This window comes from Acinonyx jubatus, chromosome A3, assembly GCF_027475565.1.
Source record: "Acinonyx jubatus isolate Ajub_Pintada_27869175 chromosome A3, VMU_Ajub_asm_v1.0, whole genome shotgun sequence".
NCBI lineage: Eukaryota > Metazoa > Chordata > Mammalia > Carnivora > Felidae > Acinonyx > Acinonyx jubatus.
In genome coordinates this window covers 106756545-106780008 of record NC_069388.1, presented here as the reverse complement: position 1 = coordinate 106780008, position 23464 = coordinate 106756545, and the positions used below count along the sequence as shown (strand labels likewise).

At 39.5% G+C, this 23464-nt stretch overlaps 1 protein-coding gene across 3 annotated transcripts in view; it reads right to left on the bottom strand.

Moving 5' to 3' along the window:
• The window catches only part of DHX57 (DExH-box helicase 57), a 55804-nt gene that overhangs the window by 20366 nt on the left and 11974 nt on the right, over positions 1 to 23464 (bottom strand). For 2 of the 3 annotated variants that reach the window (XM_015076745.3, XM_027033590.2), the window contains exons 4-14: positions 23081 to 23266; positions 21938 to 22776; positions 19971 to 20218; positions 18378 to 18499; positions 16738 to 16933; positions 15678 to 15802; positions 11273 to 11406; positions 10364 to 10418; positions 8353 to 8558; positions 3458 to 3574; positions 92 to 188 (exon numbers count right to left, since the gene is read on the bottom strand). In XM_015076745.3, coding sequence (XP_014932231.2) covers positions 92 to 188; positions 3458 to 3574; positions 8353 to 8558; positions 10364 to 10418; positions 11273 to 11406; positions 15678 to 15802; positions 16738 to 16933; positions 18378 to 18499; positions 19971 to 20218; positions 21938 to 22776; positions 23081 to 23266 — 2325 coding nt within the window. The remainder of the gene's footprint in view (positions 1 to 91; positions 189 to 3457; positions 3575 to 8352; positions 8559 to 10363; positions 10419 to 11272; positions 11407 to 15677; positions 15803 to 16737; positions 16934 to 18377; positions 18500 to 19970; positions 20219 to 21937; positions 22777 to 23080; positions 23267 to 23464) is intronic. The other variant, XM_027033592.2, reaches the window with a different exon arrangement.

Genomic DNA, 23464 nt, shown 5'->3' with positions numbered 1-23464 from the left:
GGGTGATGACTGTCACAGACCATTCTGGTTATTCATCTTTGCATACAATACAACTGCAGATGGTTAAGGCTACAGAAAGCAATTAACTTACCGATTACTGCGTCTGTTGTTGAAAAGAGAATTGGACTGTAGCTGTTCATATAGCATTTTGATTTCTGCTAGTCCCGGTAAAAATACAAGTATAGCCCCTGGGTATACAAAAAGAATCGATCTGACAGATGCAAAAAAGGAAAAACTAATATGGATTATAGAGCTATTTTAAACTTTAAAAAATGTAATAATCTGAGATTTTTTACTATCAATTTTCTTTTTTTTTTAAAAAGTCCCCAAGGATTTAAATGGATGACACTGTTTTTTATCCATTTTCTGACTTACCTTTGTACAAGAGAAAAACTGAAGTGTAGAAAAATATAACACTTTAGTCCATATAAGAATCATTAGCAAAGCTCTTTTTAATTCTTTTAACGTTTATTCAGTTTTGAGAGACAGAGAGAGTGTGTGAGCAGGGGAGGGGCAGAGAATGAGGGAGACAGAATCTGAAGTAGGCTCCAGGCTCTGAGCTGTCAGCACAGAGCCTGATGTGGGGCTCGAACTCACAAACTGTGAGATCATGACCTGAGCTGAAGTTGGACGGTTAACCAGTTAACTGACTGAACCATCCAGGCACCTCTCATCAGCAAAGCTCTTTAAATATACTTCTTTAGTGCACTGGGCACTGACATTCTGTTTCTATAGGAAGAGTTATCCTTCTAATCTTATAAGACAGGAAGACTCTTCTGTTAGTAAATAAAACCCATAAACATTTTACTGGAAATGAGAAAAAGGAAAGAAAATTGGCTGGTCAACCTGATAATCTAAATTCAGATAGATGTTAGAGAGGCAGCACATTAACTGGCCATGCCCTATTGAAGGTTTTATGGGCTTTTAAATTTTAATTAAAGAAAATAAGCAGTGATAACCGATTACAAAATATTTCTGTGCCAAGAGTGGCCACTCAGCAAGTCACCTTCTTCTGAGCTTTATTCAAAGAGGGAATTGACACCATCTTCACTAGCCCCTCCCTTTAATCCTACAAATATTTATTGGGGGCCTATGTCCGCTCTGTGCTAGGTAGAATGGAATATAAACCAAAAATCTGCCCACAAGGAACTCAGGACCTATTATTTATCACAGTTATTTGCTCTACTAAGTAAATAAGGAAACTAAGTTATTATGAAAATGGAACTCTGAAGAGGGCAAAAGACATCTTTCAGGGTTAGTTTCAAACACCTCATAGTATACAAAGTATGTTTACGTACATTGTCTCATTTGATCCTCATGCCACTCATTAAGAAGGTTATTAGTACCTTTAAAGTGACTCAATAACTCAGCCAGGCGACAGAGTTAATGAGAGTGGGGCCTGGACACAAACCTGGGTTTCTGGGACCCTCTCCCCTCTCCCCTCTCCCTATATCTATATCATCTATATCATCTATATCTGTATCTGTATCTGTATCTGTATCTGTATCTATATCTGTATCTATCTTTAAGAGACAGAGAAAGCACAAGCAGGGGAGAAGGACAGAGAGAGTCTTAAGCAGGCTTCATGCTTAGTGCGGAGCCCGATGTAGTGCTTGATCCCACAACCCTGGGATCATGACCTGAACCGAAATCAAGAGTCAGACACTTGACTGACTAAGCCACCCAGGTGCTCCTGTCCATATTTTTATGTGCCTCCTGATGTGCTCTGCCCTCACAGCTTGGCCATTTGTATCAGCGGTATCTTTTTTTTTTTTTTTTTTTTTAAAGTAAGCTCTATACTCAATGTGGGGCTTAAACTCAAGACCCCGAAATCAAGAGTCATATATGCTCTTCCCGCTGAGCCAGGGAAGAGGTGTCCCTTTAACATTCACAAATATGTCAGCGCCCCCACTCACTACATCTACTCTGCTTTGAATTCAGGTAATTTTCTAGCAGTTCTTTTGTCCGCTATACCTGATTTTTTTCAATAATAGTCTTTTCTTTTGGGATGAAACAAGATATGTAGACCAGTGATAATGCGTTAGCAAACACGGACTACCCGCCCGAGATGACAACAAGGTACTTCAATCCTTTTGCGTGGCTCATACGTCTCTTCAGGAAATATCACGTAATGATTAAAGTCTAAGCGGTGGCGGACAGCCTCTCCCATTTCTCTTAAGCGCTGTGCAGCGAGCACATGAGGTAAGTGTTTGATCTGTCGTTCAACTTATGATCACCCAACCATGGCTGCATCTATTCAGGCAGCAAATATTCCAGGTACTGCCCTAGGGTCTGAGGAACACAGTGGTGCCTTCTTCTTGAGCAGGCACATTCTTGAGCAGTTTACATGCTATTGAAGGAGACCGTCAGTAAGCAGAGCTATGCTTCTGGATAGTGCGTGGTGCTACGATGAAAATGAAAATCACTTTTGGATATCACGATAGAGTAAGAGTTCAGAGAAGACTCCTCTGAAGGGAAAATGTTTGGCAGAAACCTGAATGATGTGACGGATTCAGTTACGAGAAGATTTGGGGGATGAGGGTCTGCCCAGTGAGCTTAAGAAGGCCATTGGGATAGGACGACGGCGAGTAAGGGGAAAGTAGTTGTTGCTCTGTGTCACAGTAGTAGCCACGATCATAGGAATAATAATGACAAAATACGTTATCATCGCAACGGTATCGTTTTTAGGCGGAGTATCGATGGGCATTAACTGCATGCCAGGCACTGCGCCAAGTGCTTTACATATGGTTTCTTTCTTTCTTTCTTTCTTCCTTTCTTTTTCTTTTTTTTAAAGATTTTATCTTTAAGTAATCTCTACTCCCAGTGTGAGGCTTGAACTCACAGCCCTGAGATCAAGAGTCCTGTGCTCCACTGACTGAGCCAGCCAGGAGCCAGGGACCCCATACAATGGTTTCTTTTAATCCTCAAAATATCTTCACGTCAGAGGACTTATTATAATGTCTTCATTTCACAAACAAGGAAGCTGAGGCATAGCAAAGATAAGGGCTCTCTACCTGCGACTACACAGTTCCTGAGTAGCAGAGCTAGGACTTTATCAGACTCGAGAGCCTGTTCTCTTAACCCCCCTGCCCTGTGACCTTCATGTGCATCAAACACTCATTACCGGACTCCCATTTAGCCTGGGGCTAGGTGTTTAATATGTGGATCACCCAGGCCTTCTTTTCAAACTTCCTCCTTGTGGATTTTGTGTTGTTAACATCTTTTTGCCCGGCGGGAACAGAAGAGTGCTGAGTGAAAGCTGCAGGTGAACCTCGAAAAGTAAAAGGTAAAATCCTCCCCCCTGAAAAGCCTAATAAGCAACTTTACATACAACTGTCAGTGAAAAAGTGAGGGTGGGGGTGACGGCTCCAGGAAGGGAGGTCGCTCCCACAGCACCCATCATCTAAGTGAGCCGCCTTCCTTTTGCCGTCTCCCACACAAATGAAGAAGCGATTACCTGGAGGGTAGGAGTGCTTTCCATCCACGATCCACTCTAACAAGGCCTCTATTAATTCCAGATTAACCTTTTCGAAATCCATGATGGACATAGTTTTGATGACTGATTTGCTAACCCCTGAAAGAAAGGTAAAAATCAGAAGGATAACTAAACCTTATTAAAGGCAGCGATGCCTGTGAACTAGGTGGGTCTCACCTTGAATTGCCAACACAGATGTTCACACTGATGCACTGAAATGACCTGGTTTCTTTCAGTCGCTCGGAAAGTACACGTTTACTAGGAGAACTTTTTGCTTGAACAAGGACCCAAAGAACAGGCTCCTGACCCTGCTGGAAAGGCTCAGATAGGCTGCTGTTTCCTTTCTTCCTCCCCCCTTTTACCCATCACACACTTAGTGACCATTTAAATACCAGAAACAAAATTCAAAGACAAATACACTTTAGATACCCCTCCTAGATTCAATCAAGTCATGAGTCAGATCAGATGGAAGTCCAGGCAATAGTAATCCAGGGAAATCAACAGAGACCAAAGCTTTCACTGACATCTTCACAATAGTGACTCTTTCCCGCCCCCACCCAAAGTTTATTTTGAGAGAGAGTGTGAGCAGGGAAGGGGCAGAGAGAGAGGGAGAGACAGAATCCAAAGCAGGCTCTGCACCAGCCGTGCAGAGCCCAGCACAGGGCTTGAACCCTCGAACCATGAGATCATGACCTGAACCGAAATCAACAGCTCGAAGCTTAACCGACTGAGCCACCCACATGCCCCACACAAGTTTTGGATCTTCCCTGAAAAATACATGTGATTTTAATGGCTTCACTAACAACTCCTGAAGGCTATCCTCAGACTTCTAGTTTAAGGGTTTCTAGTCTCCTCCGAATCTATCTGAGGCCTAGTGAAAGACACAGTTCTTTGTGCTTGGGCTATAAGAGCTATAAGCTTGGGTTCTTTTAAAAACAAATAGCATATTCTTGGGAGTCTAACTCTCTAAAGACTACTGGCCTTTCTTCTTGGGTCCTCTTAATAGCCCATCACCCTAAATATAGTCTAACTAGAACAAAATAGCTGCAGGTAGAATCATGGAAGAGAAGTTTCCTATATTAGGCTAAAAAGTTTGAAAAGGGGCAAAAGCAGTTTCTAAACAATGTTGTTCTACAGTGTGGAGCCTGTGTGGGTCAAAAATGAAAGAAAGAAACAGGTTATATAAATAAGGGTGTGGTGGGGTGTGGAAGGCAGAGAAGGAATCATTTTTATCTGTCAAGATTCCAAAAAGCTAGACTTGACTTTTCTTTTTTTTTTAAGTAAGCTTCATGCTCAGCGTGGAGCCCAGTGCAGGGCTTGAACTCATGACCCTGAGATCAAGACCTGAGCTGAGGTCAAGAGTTGAATGCTTAACCCTCTGAACTGTCCAGGTGCCCCCAAAAAGCTAGACTTTTTTTTCAAAAAGGAGAAAAGATCAGCTAACAGAAAAAAAGAGAAGTGAAATCGTTTTTTAAAAAAATTTTTAGGGGCACCTGGGTGGCTCAGGCGGTGAAGGTGTCCCACTCTTGGTTTCTCGTGGTCCGTGGGTTCATCCCTGCATCAGGCTCTTCACTGACGGCGCACAGCCTGCTTCAGATCCTCTGTCTCCCTCTTTCTCTGCCCCCCCTCCCCAAAAATAAACATTAAACAAATTTTTTCAGGGGCTCCTTGGAGGCTCAGTTGGTTAAGCATCTGACTCTTGATTTGGGTTCAGGTCATGATCTCACAGTTTCAGGAGTTCGAGCCCGTTTCGGGCTCTGCCCTGACAGCAGGAATCCCGCTTGAGACTCTTCCTCTCTCTCTGCCCCTCCCCTGCTTGCACTCTCTCTGTCTTTCCCAAAAATTAAAAAACAAAACAAAACTTTAAAAAAATAAAAGCAAAGGGGCACCTCAGTGGCCCAGTTGGTTAAGTGTCTGACTTTGGCTCAGGTCATGATCTCACAGTTTGTGGGTTCGAACCCCGCGTCAGGCTCTGTGCTGAATTCTTGCTCGGAGCCTGGAGCCTGCTTCGGATTCTGTGTCTCCTTCTCTCTCTGCCCCTCCCCCACTTGTGCTCTGTCTCTCTATCAAAAATAAATAAATGTAATAAAAGAAATTAAAGAAATAATAAATAAAAGAAAGTTTTTATAGTTGGGCAGTTTTTACTACTTAAAAGGACTGATTATTTTTTTAACTAGAAAAGTTTTAAGAGTTGACCTCAGAAACATTATTTTGATTTTCTGAAAAATGAGAGAGTCTTGAGATCAACCAGATTTAGTCTTTTTGTTATAGGGAAAGAGAAGCTAGTGACAGAGCCGGGTTTCATGACCCCAAATCTTCTATCCTCCTCCCCCCTCAGAAAGGAATTCTCTCTCTTTTTTTTTTTTATCAGACAAACTAGATTTTATTTTATTTATTTATTTTTTAAAATTTTTTTTTTCAACGTTTTTATTTATTTTTGGGACAGAGAGAGACAGAGCATGAACGGGGTAGGGGCAGAGAGAGAGGGAGACACAGAATCGGAAACAGGCTCCAGGCTCCGAGCCATCAGCCCAGAGCCTGACGCGGGGCTCGAACTCACGGACCGCGAGATCGTGACCTGGCTTAAGTTGGACGCTTAACCGACTGCGCCACCCAGGCGCCCCAGAAAGGAATTCTCAAAAGTGCTTTCTGAACTTTGGTAAACTGTGTGCTTGAAATTGGAAAGGCCTGGCTTAGATCCCATCATAATTTTTAAAGAAAATTCCGAAATTTCAAAAGAGAAACCAAAGGGGTTTTCCTGTTCCATAATTTAATAGAATAAGGAAATGGGAATTATCAGCTGGTATGATGTACAGAAGGAACACAAACTTTTGACTCAGACATATTTCAGTTAAAATTACTAATGTGTATTGACTAGATGGGCACCGTGCTGTGGATTTGTATTATCTCATTTAACTCCCTAAACAACTCCATTTTATAGATTAGGAAACTGAGGTACAGAGAGGACAAGGGACTTGCTTGAGGAATTCTGAGGGAGCAAGTTGAACCCAGGTCTGTATGATGCAAGTTCATACTCTCAACCTTACTTCTCAGGATGTTGGGAAGATTAAGTGAAATATTTAGGAGCTATGCGTATCTTTCTGAACAGCAGAATAATAGCTAATCCCCTAATTCCTGGATGATTACCACTCCCCACACAGGACTGGGAAGATAGTCTTCGACAGGAGGAGAAAAAGGAAAACTCATTTGCTTCTTCTCCTATAGAACAGGGGGATGCAGGCTCTTACTCCTTGAAAGGTAAGCACTTTTGTTTTTTTGGAAGGGCTAGAGGAGTTGGGGTGGCAGTCCAGGGAAAAGAGCAGGGAGGGCAGTTGAGACATGTCTCTGGTCTAGGCTTTAAGGAAGAAAGCAACAGTAGTAATGTTGCAGTGTCTGTGTGTTTAGCCCAGCTCATATGCACAGAAGACTATCTAGGAACAAAGAACAATTAGGTGGGACCTGGCATAGGAGGAGGGATCAGCTAAGAACACATAAAGAAATGCTCAGTATAGGATGGACCCACAAAAGACGCTATTTGAAAGCCTGTGAGTAATGCTAAAACTAGTGGATGACATTTTGAGGATTTTAGAGGCTATTTAAAAAGTCTTCAAATATCTCTCCACAAATGACTTATTAACTATAAAGGGAACAAACAGTGACCTACACAGGGGAGACATGTAGCCAGCATCTCCTTAAGCAAGTGATCAAAAACAACACTGCCAATAAAGGGACAAACCAATGTCATATGCCTCCTGATACGATGTACCAAAAAGGACTCAACATTGTTTCTGTGGTTTTCTAACCAAAAATGAAACCCAAAAGGTTGGGTTTTCTAACCTAAATTTAATCATGGGGAAACATTAGACAAATCTAAATGAAGGGATATTTTAGAAAATAACTGGCCCAAACTCCTAAAAAATGTCAAGATCTTAAAAGAAAAATAAAGGCCGAGGAGTTTTTCCAGATCAAAAGAAACTAAAGACACACAACAATGAATGCAATACATAATTGTGGGTTGGATTCTGGGCCAGAAAAAAATAGCAATAAAGGACATTTTTGAGATAATTGGCAAATTAGAATAGTGACTATGGATTAAATAATAGTATTATATCAGTTAAATGTCTTCATTTTGATCATGTCCTGTGCTTATGGTCTTAAGAAATACATATGTCCGTTCTTGACTTCAGCTCAGATCATGATCTCCCAGTTCATGGGTTTGAGCCCTGCATCAGGCTCTGTGCTGACAGTGCAGAGCCTGCTTGGGGTTCTCTCTCTCCTTTCTCTGATCCTCCCCTGCTTGCAGGCGCGCATGTGCTCTCTCTTTTTCTCTCTCAAAATACGTAAATAAACATTAAAAAAGAAAAAAGAGAAAGAAATATGTACTCATATACGAGGGATTAAAGGACATGATATCTGCAACCTACTCAAAAGGTTCAAGAGAAAAATATATAACGTGTGCACAGTGCAAATGATAAAGGAAATGAAGCAAAATAATAATTGGTGAGCTGGGGTAAAGGATATATGAGAGTTCATTGTATGGTCCTGCCAGCTTTTATTATGAATTTGCAATCATATCAAAATAAAAAGTTACAAAATACTAAGGAATATACTTGTATTTCACTACTTCCCAATTTTTCTATAATAAACATTTCTTTTATAATCAGAAAATACCTATATGTAAATATAATAACAATTACATCTAATATGTGTTGAAACTGCTATTTTTTTCCAAGTTTAAGGTTGTTCTGATGCATTAAAGACAATGTAGCTGTGAAACAAGAGCCACGTTTTTCTTCCTCTGGATCACGGTGGGGGGCGGCGGGGGGAAACTGGTTCCCTATGACATAACCGTAATATCCCCCCAGGAAACACATTACCTTTATAGCGGGCCAGGAGCTGCTTGAAATCCAACTGTTGGTCTGGCACTGCATCTCTGACAGAATCCTGGTGCTGGAGGTGAAGGGAGAGCCTCAGGTCTTCCTCTACTTCTTCAAACGCAGTTCTGCTGCGCCTCGCTTTAAGCTTCTCCTTTGACATCTGTTTCATGGAGCGCAGATAAGGGCTCCCATCCTGCAGCACGTACCTGAGGAAGTTAAACAAAGGGATGGGGCTGTTAGTATGTAGGTCTGTTGGTGAGGAATGAAAATATTCACCTATTTATGTTTTCCGATCAGCAGAGTGTTGCTCTGTCTCTGCCCCATTCATGTGCTTCTCTTTCACCAGTCCAGGGTTCTGCTGGCCTGTGTCCTATTTCTGGTAGGGAACACACTAGAATGTTTTTGGTTCTGTTTCAAGGTAATTCTGGAGGCAGTGAGTTTGAGAAAGTGAGAGAATAAAGACAGGTAAACTAGTTAACACGTTAATTTCCCCAGAGATTCACAGCGGAAATGGGGTAGGGCCCCCACATAACAATTTATTTAAGAAGTTCCCTACATAGGCTTATTGCACGCAAAAGTTTGAGAACCACTGTTTTGTGGTTTTTCGCTTGAGAAAACTGTACCATTAAATAAATAGAGAATTAGAAGTAGGTCTTATTAGAAAGGGAAGGAGCAGGGAGTAGGAGAAAAATTCTGAACTGAGTTTTCGGTGCCAGACTGCAAGGGCATTTTCTTTCTGGAGCTCAGAGTTCAGGAACAAAGATACTGATTTGGAAATTCTTGGCACAGAGGTGACATCTGAAATCACATGAGTCTAACAGAGGGACAAAAGAGTTTAATGGTGAGAAGGAATAGCGCAAGGATAAAACCATGGGGGGGGGGGCGGGTGGTGGTTTCATGGTCAAAGAGTAGGAAGAGGAATCAGGGCTTTCAAAGGAGAGAAATATGTTTGTATCCAATGGAAATGGCCATTTTTTACCCAGCACTGAAATTATGCAGACATCCTGACTCTCACACTAGACTGCAAGCTCCCTGAGCACTGCAGGATGTTGATGATGATGATGATAATAGCTAACATTTGTTAGGTGCCAGGCACAGTTCTAAGCATCTGCAGCTATTAACTCTAAGAATTAATTAATCCATCCTCATGACAACCCTGTGAAGCAGCTATTAATATACCATTTTACTTGTGATGAACCTGAGTCACACAGAGATCAAGCTACTCATCAATGTTACAGTTAGTAAGTAGAGGGATTTAAATATTGGCAGTTTATCTGCAGAATGGGTACTTTTTTTCATATTAAATTCTCCATATAACTGGTCCTTCATCATTTAAAAAAATTTTTTTTAATGTTTATTTATTTTTGAGAGAGAAAGAGAGAGAGAGACAGAGACAGAGAGACAGAGCGTGAGCAGGGGAGGGCACAGAGAGAGACGGAGACACAGAATCCGAAACAGGCGCCAGGCTACAAGCTGTCTGCACAGAGCCTGATGCGGGGCTTGAACCCATGAACCATGAGATCATGACCTGAGCCAAAGTCAGATACCTAACTGACTGAGCCACTCAGGTGCCCCTGTCCTTCATCATTTTTTCAATAGACTTCATTCTTCAGTACAGTTTTAGGTTCACAGCAATATTGAGCAGAAGGTACAGAGGTTTCCTGATACTCCCTGTTTCCCACAAACGTATAGCCTTCCCCATTATCAACACCACCCCCCCTGCCCCCCAACACCAGGGTGGTATAACTGTTATACTGATGAAGCTACAATGGTACATCATGATCACCCAAAGTCCATAGTTTACATAGTTCCAGGCAGTACTCTTAACATGCAATGTGTACTGTGATGTGAATTGCAAATGATTTGTATAATATTTGCTGAAAAGGGAAAACCAAACACTCAAATGGAAAATTTAGAAGAAAAACTAACATGTCTATTAAAATGCTGGCACACTGAGGTAAAATAATGTTTTCAAAGACTTTCACCAAACCTTAATTAATGTCTTCCTTACCTTGTCACAGCAATTGCATCTTCCAGAAAAAACTGATCAACAGGAAACGTACGACCTAGAAGGACAAGAAAATAAAAGACTCAGGATACCTGTTCAACTACCTTGAAATAAATAGTTTGCAAATGTAAAATTCTCTTAAAACAAAGCTTGGAACATTAAGGTGCTGTTTGCTCTGTTGTCTTAAACATATCAGAAGAAAAGAAAAGCTTTTGATGAGAGAAATTAGAAGGGATAGATAGATTCCAGCTCATAAAAAAACAGAAGTATATAGGTGGAAATGCTCATTTGGTAATAGGACATTTTTTAACCTCTTTTTTTGTTTTAAACCTGATACACTTTTCCCACCCTCCCCTCCCCCAAGGGGACTTTTAAACATTCAACAACTACAAGAAATAGTATGATTATTCGTCAAAATCGTCCATAAATTGTTCTTGTGACAATCAACTGCAGAAGGATAAAGCAACGTCCAAGGTGATAAATTAATCCCACAGTGAGACTGTGAAAGCACCAGAACACACAGACTACTCAACTTCACTTTCTCCCAGAGTGGACCAACATCCAGGAAGTTAGCAGAATCCTGTAGTGAACAAATCTGCTATACACAGAGACAACTCTATGACAGATTGCCACTATTAACTCATACTTCAGTATTAAACACAATGGAATTCTAGAAATCCTAATAACTGAGACTTTTTTCAAAAGCACATGTAAAACTGAAATCTCTTAGCAAATGGATATAATGTTGCTTCTTTATTAATTTCATTATATGGTCATTAATTTTATTTGTTATAAATCTAATCACTTCTTGAGAAAATATCAATACCTGTTATTTTACATCTCAGATGAACTTTAAAAATAATTATATTTGCTTATCAGAACAAGGCATATTTAATGATGCATATTAATCACCTGGTATAGTAATAATTGGGCAGGAACTGAAATATTCTGAAAAGAGCTCAGCATTTAAAGTTGCACTCATTAGAATAACTTGAAGAGTTGGTCTCTGCAACAAAATGTCCTTCAAGACTAGCAGCAAGAAGTCACTAAGGGAAATAAAAGAAACACCTCAAGATCAAACAAATTTAATACATAAAAATGAATTAGCTTTATTTTTTTAAACGTTTATTTTATTTTTGAGGGGGGAGGGAGAGAGGAGAGAGAGAGAGAGAGAGAGAGAGAGAGAGAGAGAGAGAGAGAGAGAGAATGAGCAGGGGAGGGGCAGAGAGAGACAGAGACACAGAATCTAAAGCAGGCTCCACGCTCTGAGTTGTCAGCACAGAGCCTGACGTGGGGCTCGAACCCGTGGACCGTGAGATCATGGCCTGAGCTGAAGTCAGATGCTTAACCAACTGAGCCACCCAGGCACCCCAAAATGAATTAGCTTTTGATGCATTTTGAGCAAGGAATGTGTAGACCTATGTGAAAAAGAAAAACTCTACATCTTATAGAAAGATGTGTCATGATCCTAGATGTGAAGACTTAAAATTATGAAGATATAAACTCAAATAACCAAATAAACTCAAATCAGTGTAGTACCAATCAAAGTACCAACAGGATCTATCATTGCATTTGATAATTCTACTTTCGGATATCTACACATACATAATGAAGAATATACAAAGATTTTCATAATAACATTGTTCGTAATAGTAAAACAATGACAACTGCCTACATGTCCATCAACCAAGAAGTGGTTGGCTAAAAAGAAATCACCCAATCTGTGGAATAACATGAGGCAGACAGTAGGAAATAACACAGAGCTTTAGATACTGATATGAAAACATCTCTGAAAAAAACCCAAGTATGTACTGCAACAAGTACTGCACAAAAGCAACATCCTTACTGGTCTCCCTGCTTTGGCCCATCCCCTTGCAATCTCTTCTCAATAGAGCAGACCAATGGTTCTGTTCGAATGCAACTCTTACTGTGCCAGTCTTCAGCTCATAATCCTTTGATGACTTATTAAAATCCTCACTAACAAGTTAGGTCCTACATGACATTTTCTGCCCCTACCACCACTTGTCTCCGGCTGCTCTCCCCTTATTCACTCACTCCAGCCACACGGTCCTCCTTGTTGTCCTGGAGGCATGTACCTCAGGTCTTTTGCACATGTTATTGATCTGCCTGCAAAGGGCTTCTCCCAGACATTCACAGGTAGTTCCCTCATTTCCTTCAAGTTTTTACTCAAAGATACCTTTGTAGCCAGGCCTTCCCTAGTCACTCTATTTAAAAATTCAAATGCTCCCCTCCCCTGCATTTCATATCACCTTTTCTCTTCTTGGCACTTAACATATTTTACTTATTTATCATTCTTATTGTTGAGCTCACCCATCAGAATAGAAGCTCTATGAGGACAGGGATTTGGGTCTATTTTGTTTACTAATAAAATAATCTAGAACAACGTCTGGAACAATAGTAGCTGCTCAAAAAACCTGTTGACTTACTAAATGAACACATCAGTTGTATAAGAAAAAAAGGTCAGAAAGTAAAAGTACCTATTTCTAACAAAGTAGACATAAATGTCAATGTATAAAAAGGACATATCACTAGTCTCATCACCACAGTTATCTCTGGGGAAGAGACTGGTAATGCTTTGGAAGTGTTAAGGGAGACTTTCATTTTATCTGTATTGCTTGGATGGATAGATAGGTAGGTAGATAGATAGATGGATAGATAGATGGATAGATAGATAGATAGATAGATAGATAGATAGATAGTAGGCTCCATGTCCAATGTGAGTCTCAAACTCATGACCCCAAGACCAAGAGTTGCATGTTCCATTGACTGAACCAGCCAGGTGCCTCCTGTATAGCTTTAATTTTTAATGAGAGCATATTCCTGTACTATTTCGTTCTCTTTAATTTCATGAGCTAATTAACTTACATGTACGACTTTTGTTTCTTTTTTAGGGAAAAGGACATAATATAACAATTAAGAAATGTTTAAATAATTTATAATACACGCATACTTAAAATCTCTTTCTGCAATTATTAACTTCAAAGATAGTTCATGCTATCACGTTAACTATTATATGAGAAGCAGCACACACAACTCCAATAGTGTTTGTGGAGACATATATCTCTCTCTACCACATCTCTCTCCTAACTCCTAATATACTCCCAGAAGAAAACAGACCAAAATTGTAACAGGTAATTATTATACAGGGGACAAAAAATATTTTTTGACATTTCTTTGATACTTTCCAAACATTGAGAAAAATCATGTTATCTCTATGGTCAGAAAATCTATTAAAAATTTTAAACAAACACAGCTATAACTTTTCTATAATTAACCTTTAATCTTATGTATATTTTTACTGATCTTGAGTCCTATATTTTACTCCTATTTTTTTGTTTTTCTTTTCCCATCTGAGCTGGCAAATATTCCCCTTTTTCTTGTAATTTGTACACTCCTTTCCCAAAGGCTGCTATTTGTAAATGACTGAATCTCCCTTCTCCAGAGTGTAATTTATCTTTCATCGGGTATTATTTTGAATTTTTAACTGTTGATATTCTACAAGTCATTAAGTTTTATATAAAAATCTTTCTCTTTTGAGATCACGATCGAGAAACCAGATCCAGTACTATGCTCTAGTTTCTCTGAGTTTGTGGAAATATAGATGTTATGAAAGCCAAAACCATTTTTTATATTTAGAATTATACTGGATATAATTTCCCTTAAAATTTTAAATGTACCTTTAGAATATAACATTTAAATATTATTAGTCTGGTAGAATGTCATATTTGATTTCCTCCTCCAAGTTGATTAGTGATTCTGTGAAAATATTTTCTTCTTTCAAATGTTCACTTGAACATTTACCTGCAAAAATGAAATGACTTACCATTTATTATTCCCCCCACTGTCTTCTGGAGTCTCTACAAAAAAATTATTTGCCCCTCAAAGATTCCCAGTGTTTTGTGTATAGTCATTTAAAATTTACTATTGCCATGTCCTAGGAATTATTTCTTTTTATTTTGATATATTCTTTTTATATATAAGTCTGTTTTTCTTTAGTTTCCAATTACTTGATATTTCTTATTTACTGGAGTATCAGTGTATTTATTTCTTTGAACAAATAGTCTTCTGGTCCTATGTCTTCCCTGCTCAGTTCTTAAAAACTTTTTATTAGCAGTAGCAGGGAATCCTTTTCATGTTTTTTGGTTTGTTTCTTTTTTAAGTTTTGCTATTAGCTATTTTCTGCTTCTCTGGCAATCTGCCAACTTTAGTTACTTAGATTTTCCTTCCATTCAAGGTACTCATAACAGTATAGTCCTTTTTGGGAAAGTCTAATAATTTTCATGGGATTCTTTTTTTTCCATACTACTTTTTTTTTTATTGCTCTAGAACATGATCCACATGACAAACTATGATTAATGCCATCTATTTACTAGGCCCTTCCTTTTAAAATACTCAGAATTTTGATTTTACATCCCAGCCCTTTAATGACTTCTAATTTCATAGAATAAAATCTAAATGCTTTATTGTCATGGTATATAAGCCCCTGGAAGATCTGGTTTCTTCCTTTTCTACCTGCTACTTTTTCCCTCATTTACTACAACCAGCTGCACAGGCTTCCTCCAGTTTCTGGGCTCATGATACCCTTTCCCACTGCAGAATCTGAGAATGGTGGCTTTGCCCCCATTTGTCACACAGGATGCCTTCTCATATTTCTGTTTTTAATTTAAATATCATCTCTTGAGAGATAGCAGCTCTGACCATCTCAGGGATCTCTCCCCTGCAAACACAGCAACCTGTTTATTCCTTCATAGTACTTACCCCAATTCATAATTGTTTACGTATTTATTTGCTCATTATTTGTTTTTCCTACTAGACAATGAGATAAAGGGGAGTCATATATGTTTGCTCACTATAGCAACCCCAGCAATTAACAGATCACTTGGCACTTAATACAGTCTCAATAAATGTATGAAAGAATGTCAGGACTGAATGACGGACCAAATGAACAAAGAAGGAAGGACATACTGACCAATCCATCAACTACAGCATGCCTTACATCTGCTACTCCTAAGTACAGTGCCCAGCTCAGCATGATGCCCAGGAGGTGTTAAGTATCTCCTGGGAGAAGATGTCCATCTGACAGGATGACTCTTCTAGTGATGAACATATGCCCTCCTAGCCTTTTTAGTATTACAGACCCTGGAGATCAGGAAAGCGTTCCTCTTCTCTAACTTGGGCCTCCTCTGTGGCCTTCCTCTCTAGCTCTGTGAAACTGAACTGGAAACAGAACAAAATTCTTTCAGCCATGTCTTCATTTTATGTGTGTGGCTATTTGTTTGGAAAATCTTTGTTTTACCTTTCTTCTGTCCTCTCATGAACTTCATCAACAATGATATGGGTGATTCCTTGTAGAGCTGTGTCTCCCTCCAGCCTTCTCAGCAGCACGCCTGTGGTGCAGTACAACAGTCTGGTGGCTGAGGACTTACACAGAAAAGGGCATAGAAGGCATTCATGGAATTTTTGAAAAAAGGAAACTCTTTCTTTCTTTTTTCTTTTCTAAATTTTAACGAGGCTCCACATCCAACCTGAGCCCACGTGGCTTGAACCCATGACCCTGAGCTTAAGAGTCATATGCTCTACTGACTGAGCCAGCCAGGCACCCCAGGGAACACTTTCAAAGCCAAAATGGCAAGGCCATTTTGAATGGATAGGGACAAAGAATATTGAAAACGTCAGCAGTTGCATTTAATCTGAAACCACACTAAATGCATAGTTTCTTTCTGGCAACAACAGTAAAAGCTTTTCTACTTTATATCAAAAATTTAAGTTTAAACCTCATAAAAAACATTCAAAAAGTATTATAAAACATAAAAACAACAGTGAATAATAAACCCAATTCTAAATTTGTTTGTTCCTTATTTGGTTAAATGGATTAAGTCTCAGGATTAAGAGTAAAATAGCAGTTACTAGATCACTTCTGCCAATAAAGAATAAAAGGCCTTAAAAAAAAATGTTTCTTTTATTTTAAAAGAGAGAGGGGGAAAGTGTGCTCGCATGTGCAGGCAAGCAGGGAAGGAGCAGAGTGAGAGAGGGAGAGAGAGAATCCCAAGCAGGCTCCGTGCAACCAGCACAGAGCCTGATGATGTAGGTCTCAATCCCATGAACCATGAGATCACGACCTGAGCCAAAATCAAGAGTGGGATGCTTAAAATGACTGAGTCACCCAGGTGCCTCAGAATAAAAGGTAGAGGAAATTAAGTACACCCAAATAAGAGTTTATACCAAAATATTTCTGAAAGGTCTTTAGCCCTACCTAAGTCTATATCCCAAATTGCCCATGTGTCTCCGGACCCCAAAAACTCTTTATACTTGAAAACTAAATTTCTGTTATCAGGAAACAAGCAGAGCATACGAACCTTGACACTTTCCAGCCGGATCTGGTACCCCACAGTCAGACCCACTCTTTCTGTCCTTTCTTTAGCAACACGTTCAGCAACAGATATTGCCGAGATTCGTCGGGGTTGCGTACAGATGATATTGGCCACCTTCTCAGGTGGTCCATTCAGAGAATCATCCAGAATAAACTGAGGAATCTGTGTGGTTTTTCCACATCTGTATGTCAAAACAAAGAAGTCCTAATATGAGAGTTTTCAAGTGCTAGTTACCAAAAAAACAAAAACCAAACTAAAAAAAAAAAAAAAAAACCCAAAACAATCATGTGCAGTGAGGAAAGTGAGAAACCTGATTATGATAAAATGTGTTCCACTTCATTTATCTTCTAAACTGACCTACTGACTTGTTACCTACAGCTCATAACTGCTAGGAATTTGCACTCAGATTAACAGGGCAATCAAATAATCATTTAGTATCATTTGTAAAATTGAGACAATTGAACAGACATTAGATTAAGTTCTGTAAACACCACTACAAATGACCTCTATGTTTGAATCCTAAAGAAATGGGAGTATTATGTTATGATTTTTATGTATTATCTTACTGATTTGGCTACAAGTAGACTGAGGTTAAAAAGATATGAAACTGAGGGGCGCCTGGGTGACTCAGCCGGTTGAGCGTCCAACTTCGGCTCAGGTCATGATCTCAGTTAGTGAGTTCGAGCCCCGCGTGGGGCTCCGTGCTGACTGCTCAGAGCCTGGCGCCCACTTCAGATTCTGTGTCTCCCTCTCTCTCTGCCTCCCTCCCCTCTTGTGCTGTCCTCCTCTCTCTCTCTCTCAAAAATAAACATTAAAAAATTTTTCTTAAAAATATAAGAAACTGGAAGATCTCTTTAAATGTTTATTTATTTATTTTGAGAGAAAGAGAGGGCCAGCAGGGGAGAGGGGCATAGGGAGAGGGAGAGAGAATCCCAAGCAGGCTCCACACTGAACCGACATGGGGCTCAATCCCATGACCACAAGATCACAACCTGAGCTGCTATCAAGAGTCAGACTCTTAACTGACTGAGCCACCCAGACACCCCAAGAAACTGGAAGATCTCAAATTACTACTATATTGGTGAGTCTGGGCACGAATGTAATTATTAGGTTAAATACTTTTGAATAGAGAACTAAATTAAGGCTACAACCTATCGCTGCTAAATAAATTTGGATAACATGCAAAAAGGGTAAAGTAGGAAAAATAATATGCCCTAAGTTGTTATTAAATGAACAAATAAAAGCTCTAAGGAAATCAGAATAAATTTAGCAGATGGAAGTTTCTAAGTTAAATGTTCTAGAACTATCCTTTACATTTAAAAATGGGCCTGGTAAAAGTCTTCATTTAGACCTTTTACCTTAAAATTGTCTCAGGGAAGAGGTGTGCAATGTCTATAAATTACTTGATGGATTCCTGAGATGTTTTTTGTTTTTTGTTTGTAATTTGGGTCTGTTGGCTAAAGATCTGTAAAATTAGGTTCTGTGAAATATTATTTAATATCTGACAAGTAAAGCACAAATAACAACAGTTACTAGTTTTTTTACAAGTAGAACTGGTTATGGTAACCAGGGTGCATACCATATTCATGGATGAAAGCTGCATTACAAATAAATTGCATTCTTACCCAGTCATACCACTTATAACAAGCACTTGGTGATCGCTCAACAATTTAAGAATAGTTTCTTTTTCTTCCCAAGCAGGGAGTGATTGTCTTTCTTGCAGAATTGCCTGGAACTGTCTGGAAGCCTAATAATATAAAAGATAAGGCATCAGTTACGTTACTTTGAATCATCTTTCACAAAGATCTCAGGTTGGAATCTCATAGCTAGACCCACCCTTTCTGCTCTTTCTTTAACAATTTGTTCAGAGACAGAAATTGCAGATTTGTTAGGATTGGGGGCTGGTGACTTCAGCAGAAGGCTGCTTAGAGAATCAGCCAGAGAAAGCTGTGAAATCTTGTGATTTTCCTACATCTGAATAAACTGCAAGATCTTGTCAGAGAAATAAGCCTCTTGTTTAGCACTACCCAGCTCTTCCTAGCAGGATTCTCTGCACCAGCACTATCCAATAGAACCTTCCATGTTAATGGAAATTTCTATAATAGCATTGTCCAAAAGAACAACCTCTGACTACATGTGGCTAGTGAGTATTTGAAATGTGGTTAGTGCTACTGAGGAACTGAATTTTTAATTTTATTTAATTTTAATTAACTTAAATTTAAACACCTGTATGTGGCCAGGGGCTACCACACTGGATAGCATAGTTCTATCAGATTTTTACTAAAATCAGTAATAGTAAGAACACTCATGAAAGGTTCTTTTTGGCCACACATCACATATATGTAACTCAGTCTGACGTCCAATGGCCAATAAACATTGTAGCATATATTAAATCTAAAGATATATTTTTGAATAATATAAGAAATTTACATTAACACATCATTTTCTGCATATAATGTTATCATATAAATTTATCACCTCTAAACACAAAAACTGATCAAACTGAATATGTAATTTTTTGTTTTTACTATCTTACTACTTATGGTGTGAATTTCTATTCATTTTGATGTTCTATAGGCATTGCACTACGTATGCCATAGTGTTATGCTGTGTCAAAAATCAGAATCAGAACTTCACAATTAGAAATGCTGCTAGACAGCATCCAATCCAATCCCCAAACTGGCGAAGCAACTTGTTTTTGTCCTACATCCAACCCTGCCCTAACAGTTCACTTACAGGTTCTTTGAAAACAATCTTCATGTGAATGGGATAAAAACAATATGGACTTTGGAAACAGAGATTTAACTTGAAGCCCTTGTGTGGCCACCTGGTAGCTATGTGACCTTAGGCAAGTTATTCATCCTAGGATTCTCTCAAATGGAGTCAGAGTCCCTCCTTCTCCTTTCTCCACTATTTTTTCTAATATAAATCACAGCACTAATTTTCATTTCACTTATCAGATTGCCTGTCATAGTACCAGAGCCACAAGATTCTGAGATATTTGGTATATATGCGTGCATTTCACTTTCACCAGCCATTGGATTTTCCAAAACTATCTAGAACATGCACCCAAGTTTGCTGTGGCTTGCAGAAACTGACCACACGGAGTTAAAGAGAAACAAAAGCATACTAGGGAGGGTAGCGAGGCTTTCTAACTCCTAACCAGTTCATCTGTACAGTAGGGAGGCAATGCTAGCCAATCTCTGGGAACACCCTACCTGTTTGATTCGGAACTGCTTGCAGAGTTTAGCATTTTCAGCATGTACTGATTTTGCCTGCCAGTCATATCTTCTGGAAATCTTTTTCTTAAGGTTCACATAGCTCTCATTCTCCACTATAACTGGTGCAGGACCTTCATCCTCCTCTGAATCCTCCTCAGGTTCTGATTCTTTTTCAACTTGCAGGGGATAAAAGGAAACATTTTCCATATGGAGCCCTTTCTTTAGCAAAGGGGGAGAGTCACTCTCTAACAAAGTAACAACAACAAAAAAATCGTAAGATGGAGAAAAAGCTAAAACTTGAATAAAGCAGGTTCATTCGTTTCAAACAACTACTTCTACTGCTAAAGAACTTAAAATGCATCTTCAAATATACTTTAATTAGGAATAAGTGGCTATTGCTAAACCAAATTAAAAACGAAGAAGAAAAAAATCATGGCATGCTTTCTTAATTCTGTAGACTCTTTACATTCAAGGAACTAACTGACAGTTTCAACTATTTGCAAGTGTTCCTAAAATTCTATGACATGAAACCCAAATGTCTACCAAATGATAAATCAATACACAAAATATGGCATGTCCTTATAATGGAGTGTTATTCAGCAATAAAATGAAGTACTGATATATCCTACATGAACAAACCTTGAAAACATTATGCTGAGTGAAAGAAGCCGATCACAAAAGCCACATATTGTATGATTCCATTTCCAGGAAGTATACAGAATGGGCAAATGCACAGACACAGAATGTAGATTCATAGTTGTCAAGGGTTGAGGAAAGGGAGAAATGAGCACTCGCTGCTAGTAAGTATGGGGTTTCTTTTAGGGTTGATCAAAATGTTCTGGAATTAGACAGTCGTCATGGTTGGGGCGCCTGGGTGGCTCAGTCAGTTAAGCGTCTGACTTCGGCTCTGCCATTCCTGAGTTGGAGCCCCGCGTCAGGCTCTGTGCTGACAGCTCAGAGCCTGGGGCCTGCTTCAGATTCTGTGTCTTCCTCTCTCTCTGCCCCTTCCCCGCTCACGCTCTGTCTCTCTCTCACTCAAAAATAAAGATTAAAAAAAAAAAATAGTTGTCATGGTTGCACCACTCTGTGAATATACTAAAAAGCCACTGGATTGTATCCTTTAAAAGAGTGAATTTTATAGTATGTACATTGTATCTCAATAAAGGTGTTACTTAAAAAAAAAAAAGGCCCTGTCACACAATCTGTCATTTCTCCAGGAATATATTTGAATCCCACATACTAGAAACTGCTGTTTGGCAGCAAGTGGCTAGTGAGTGAACCTGGCCAACTGTATGCCATCCACACCTTAATGCAGTTTCATTGTTCTCTACTTACTGATGTTTACCTAAGAACTCTTGTGAAATCAGGAAAACTTGTTTCTCTCAAAGAAAGATGGCAACAAATAAGAATTCCTTGAAGAACTTTGAAAAAGGAGTTTAACTGTGGTGTACGAATCTGTACGGCAAATCCGCAAAGCGATCAAGCCAGAAGGTTCCACAAACATTTTTTAAACTGAGGGTTTAGGACTTCATAAAGAGCCTTAACACTAATGGACTTTGGGGGTCTAGTATACTGTGGAAAGAGAAATATCTCTAAAAACTCAGTTGAAAGTAATTCCATGTAAAACATCAGAAGTAAACATGTGAAACCAAATGGATTAAATCAAACAGATTTTCTGGGAAGATGCTTTAGGGTTCTTCCAACCCCGAACTGTAGAATAAACTTCTGTATCACTACAAACTTTCAATGCAGACAGCCCAATCACAGTGACAAAACTGGGGCTTTCAATTAAAGTCAGGCCACAGTTCAGGGGATTCTCATTCCCTTTTGCCCTTGGACTGAAGAGACTGATTGGCCTAAGATCACCGGGAGATCCTAGAGAAGCCCTCAGAAGCTTGGTCTTCCTTAATCCATCCTGAATGCCCCCTCCACAAAACCCTCCACTCAATCAAAGCCTTCCATACCTTCAGGAGTCTGATTTGGAGCGAAAGAATTGTTTGGGATCACTGGTTTACGACAGACAGGATTATTTATTCTGGTCCCAGACGATACTGGCGGAAAGTTCACAGGAGCGACACTGTATTTGTGATGGGTATTTGTTAGTAAATTGACTATTTCTGATTCTTCCTCTAAAAGGGTCATCAAAGAATATACAACAGGTTCGGAAGTTTCTGCAAATGTCAAGGCCTTGCCATAAAGAAACTCAGAGATATGTAAACGACAAGCCAGAGGTAGATTCTCATTGGTGGAATAAAATGCCACAAGGGGAGCTTGATAGGGGTATTTGTGGTCTTTAGAAAATCGAATTTCAAGTTCATATAAAAAAGAGGCATCTTCATGAACATTAAGATGAGAATCATCTACAATTCTTTCTGCTCTTCCGACAATTTGATTTGGGGGCACTTCATGTTTGAATTTGCATCTTGATCCAAATTTACAATTTCCTTTGAGGTAAAATTTACAGATTTCAAGTGAAGTCTCCTGTGTATTTTTGGTGCTTTCCTTTCGCTTTGATTTGCAGAATTTACTCGTCAAATACTCCAATTCCAATCCAATGGTCCAGACGCGGTTCTGAATTCTTTCGATAAATTTTTCTCCACAGATTGACTTCAGAGCAAATGCCTCTTCCTGCCGCTGTTCCACACACTCATCCACACTCACATGGGCAACCGCCTCAGAGAGCTTCATCCTCTCCCCAAATGTCTCTGAAAAACACTGTGTGAGCAGATGTTCCAGCGATGCCCCCACATCTCCATCACAGATCCGCAGGGCTGCCTGACAGCGTTCAGGGTGGAACCCATACCTACCAAGTGTGAAACATGACAAAAAATATTGAGTAATTTCAAATCACAGAAGTGAAGTTCATTTAAACATGCTCACGTGAAGTTATAACTGTATATAGGCAGGATTGGCATTTTGAGAAAGTATCCCTGGTAACATGGATTCCTCCCTAGTCACCCTGTCCTGAGAGAGAGGGTATTAGGCACATCAGCACCGCAGCAGCCCCTGCAACAGGAGAGCTTTCCAGGAGGGGGGAGTAGGGTTTGGAATGTGATTCCAGTTTCTTCAGTTCTCCCCCAGCCGCCGTAAATGTTGAAAGCAATCACCTGGCAAGTTTCTGGACTGCAAATGTTGAGACTGTGACTTCTGGATTAGGAGGCTCCACTAGGCCTGAGCCAGCACATTCCAAAGGGTCACAGTCGGGAACAAGGGAAGCTTCTCGGCCAGCAGACCAGTACTGTTCATCATCACAATCAGGCTCGTCATCTTCCTCTTCCCCAGAAATGCCTCTTCTGACAAAGGTAACATGTTCATATTATTAAAGTTCCACTTACTTCAAAGTAAAATTTAGCAAGAGTCTAAGAATTTAATTCAGGGAGCCAAAGGACACAGGATCCTAACCATTCTTCAGTCACTGATTTGAACTTTTACGGATCTAACTTCTATCTTGGCAATTAATATTTATCAGGCATTTATTAATGCCAGGTTCT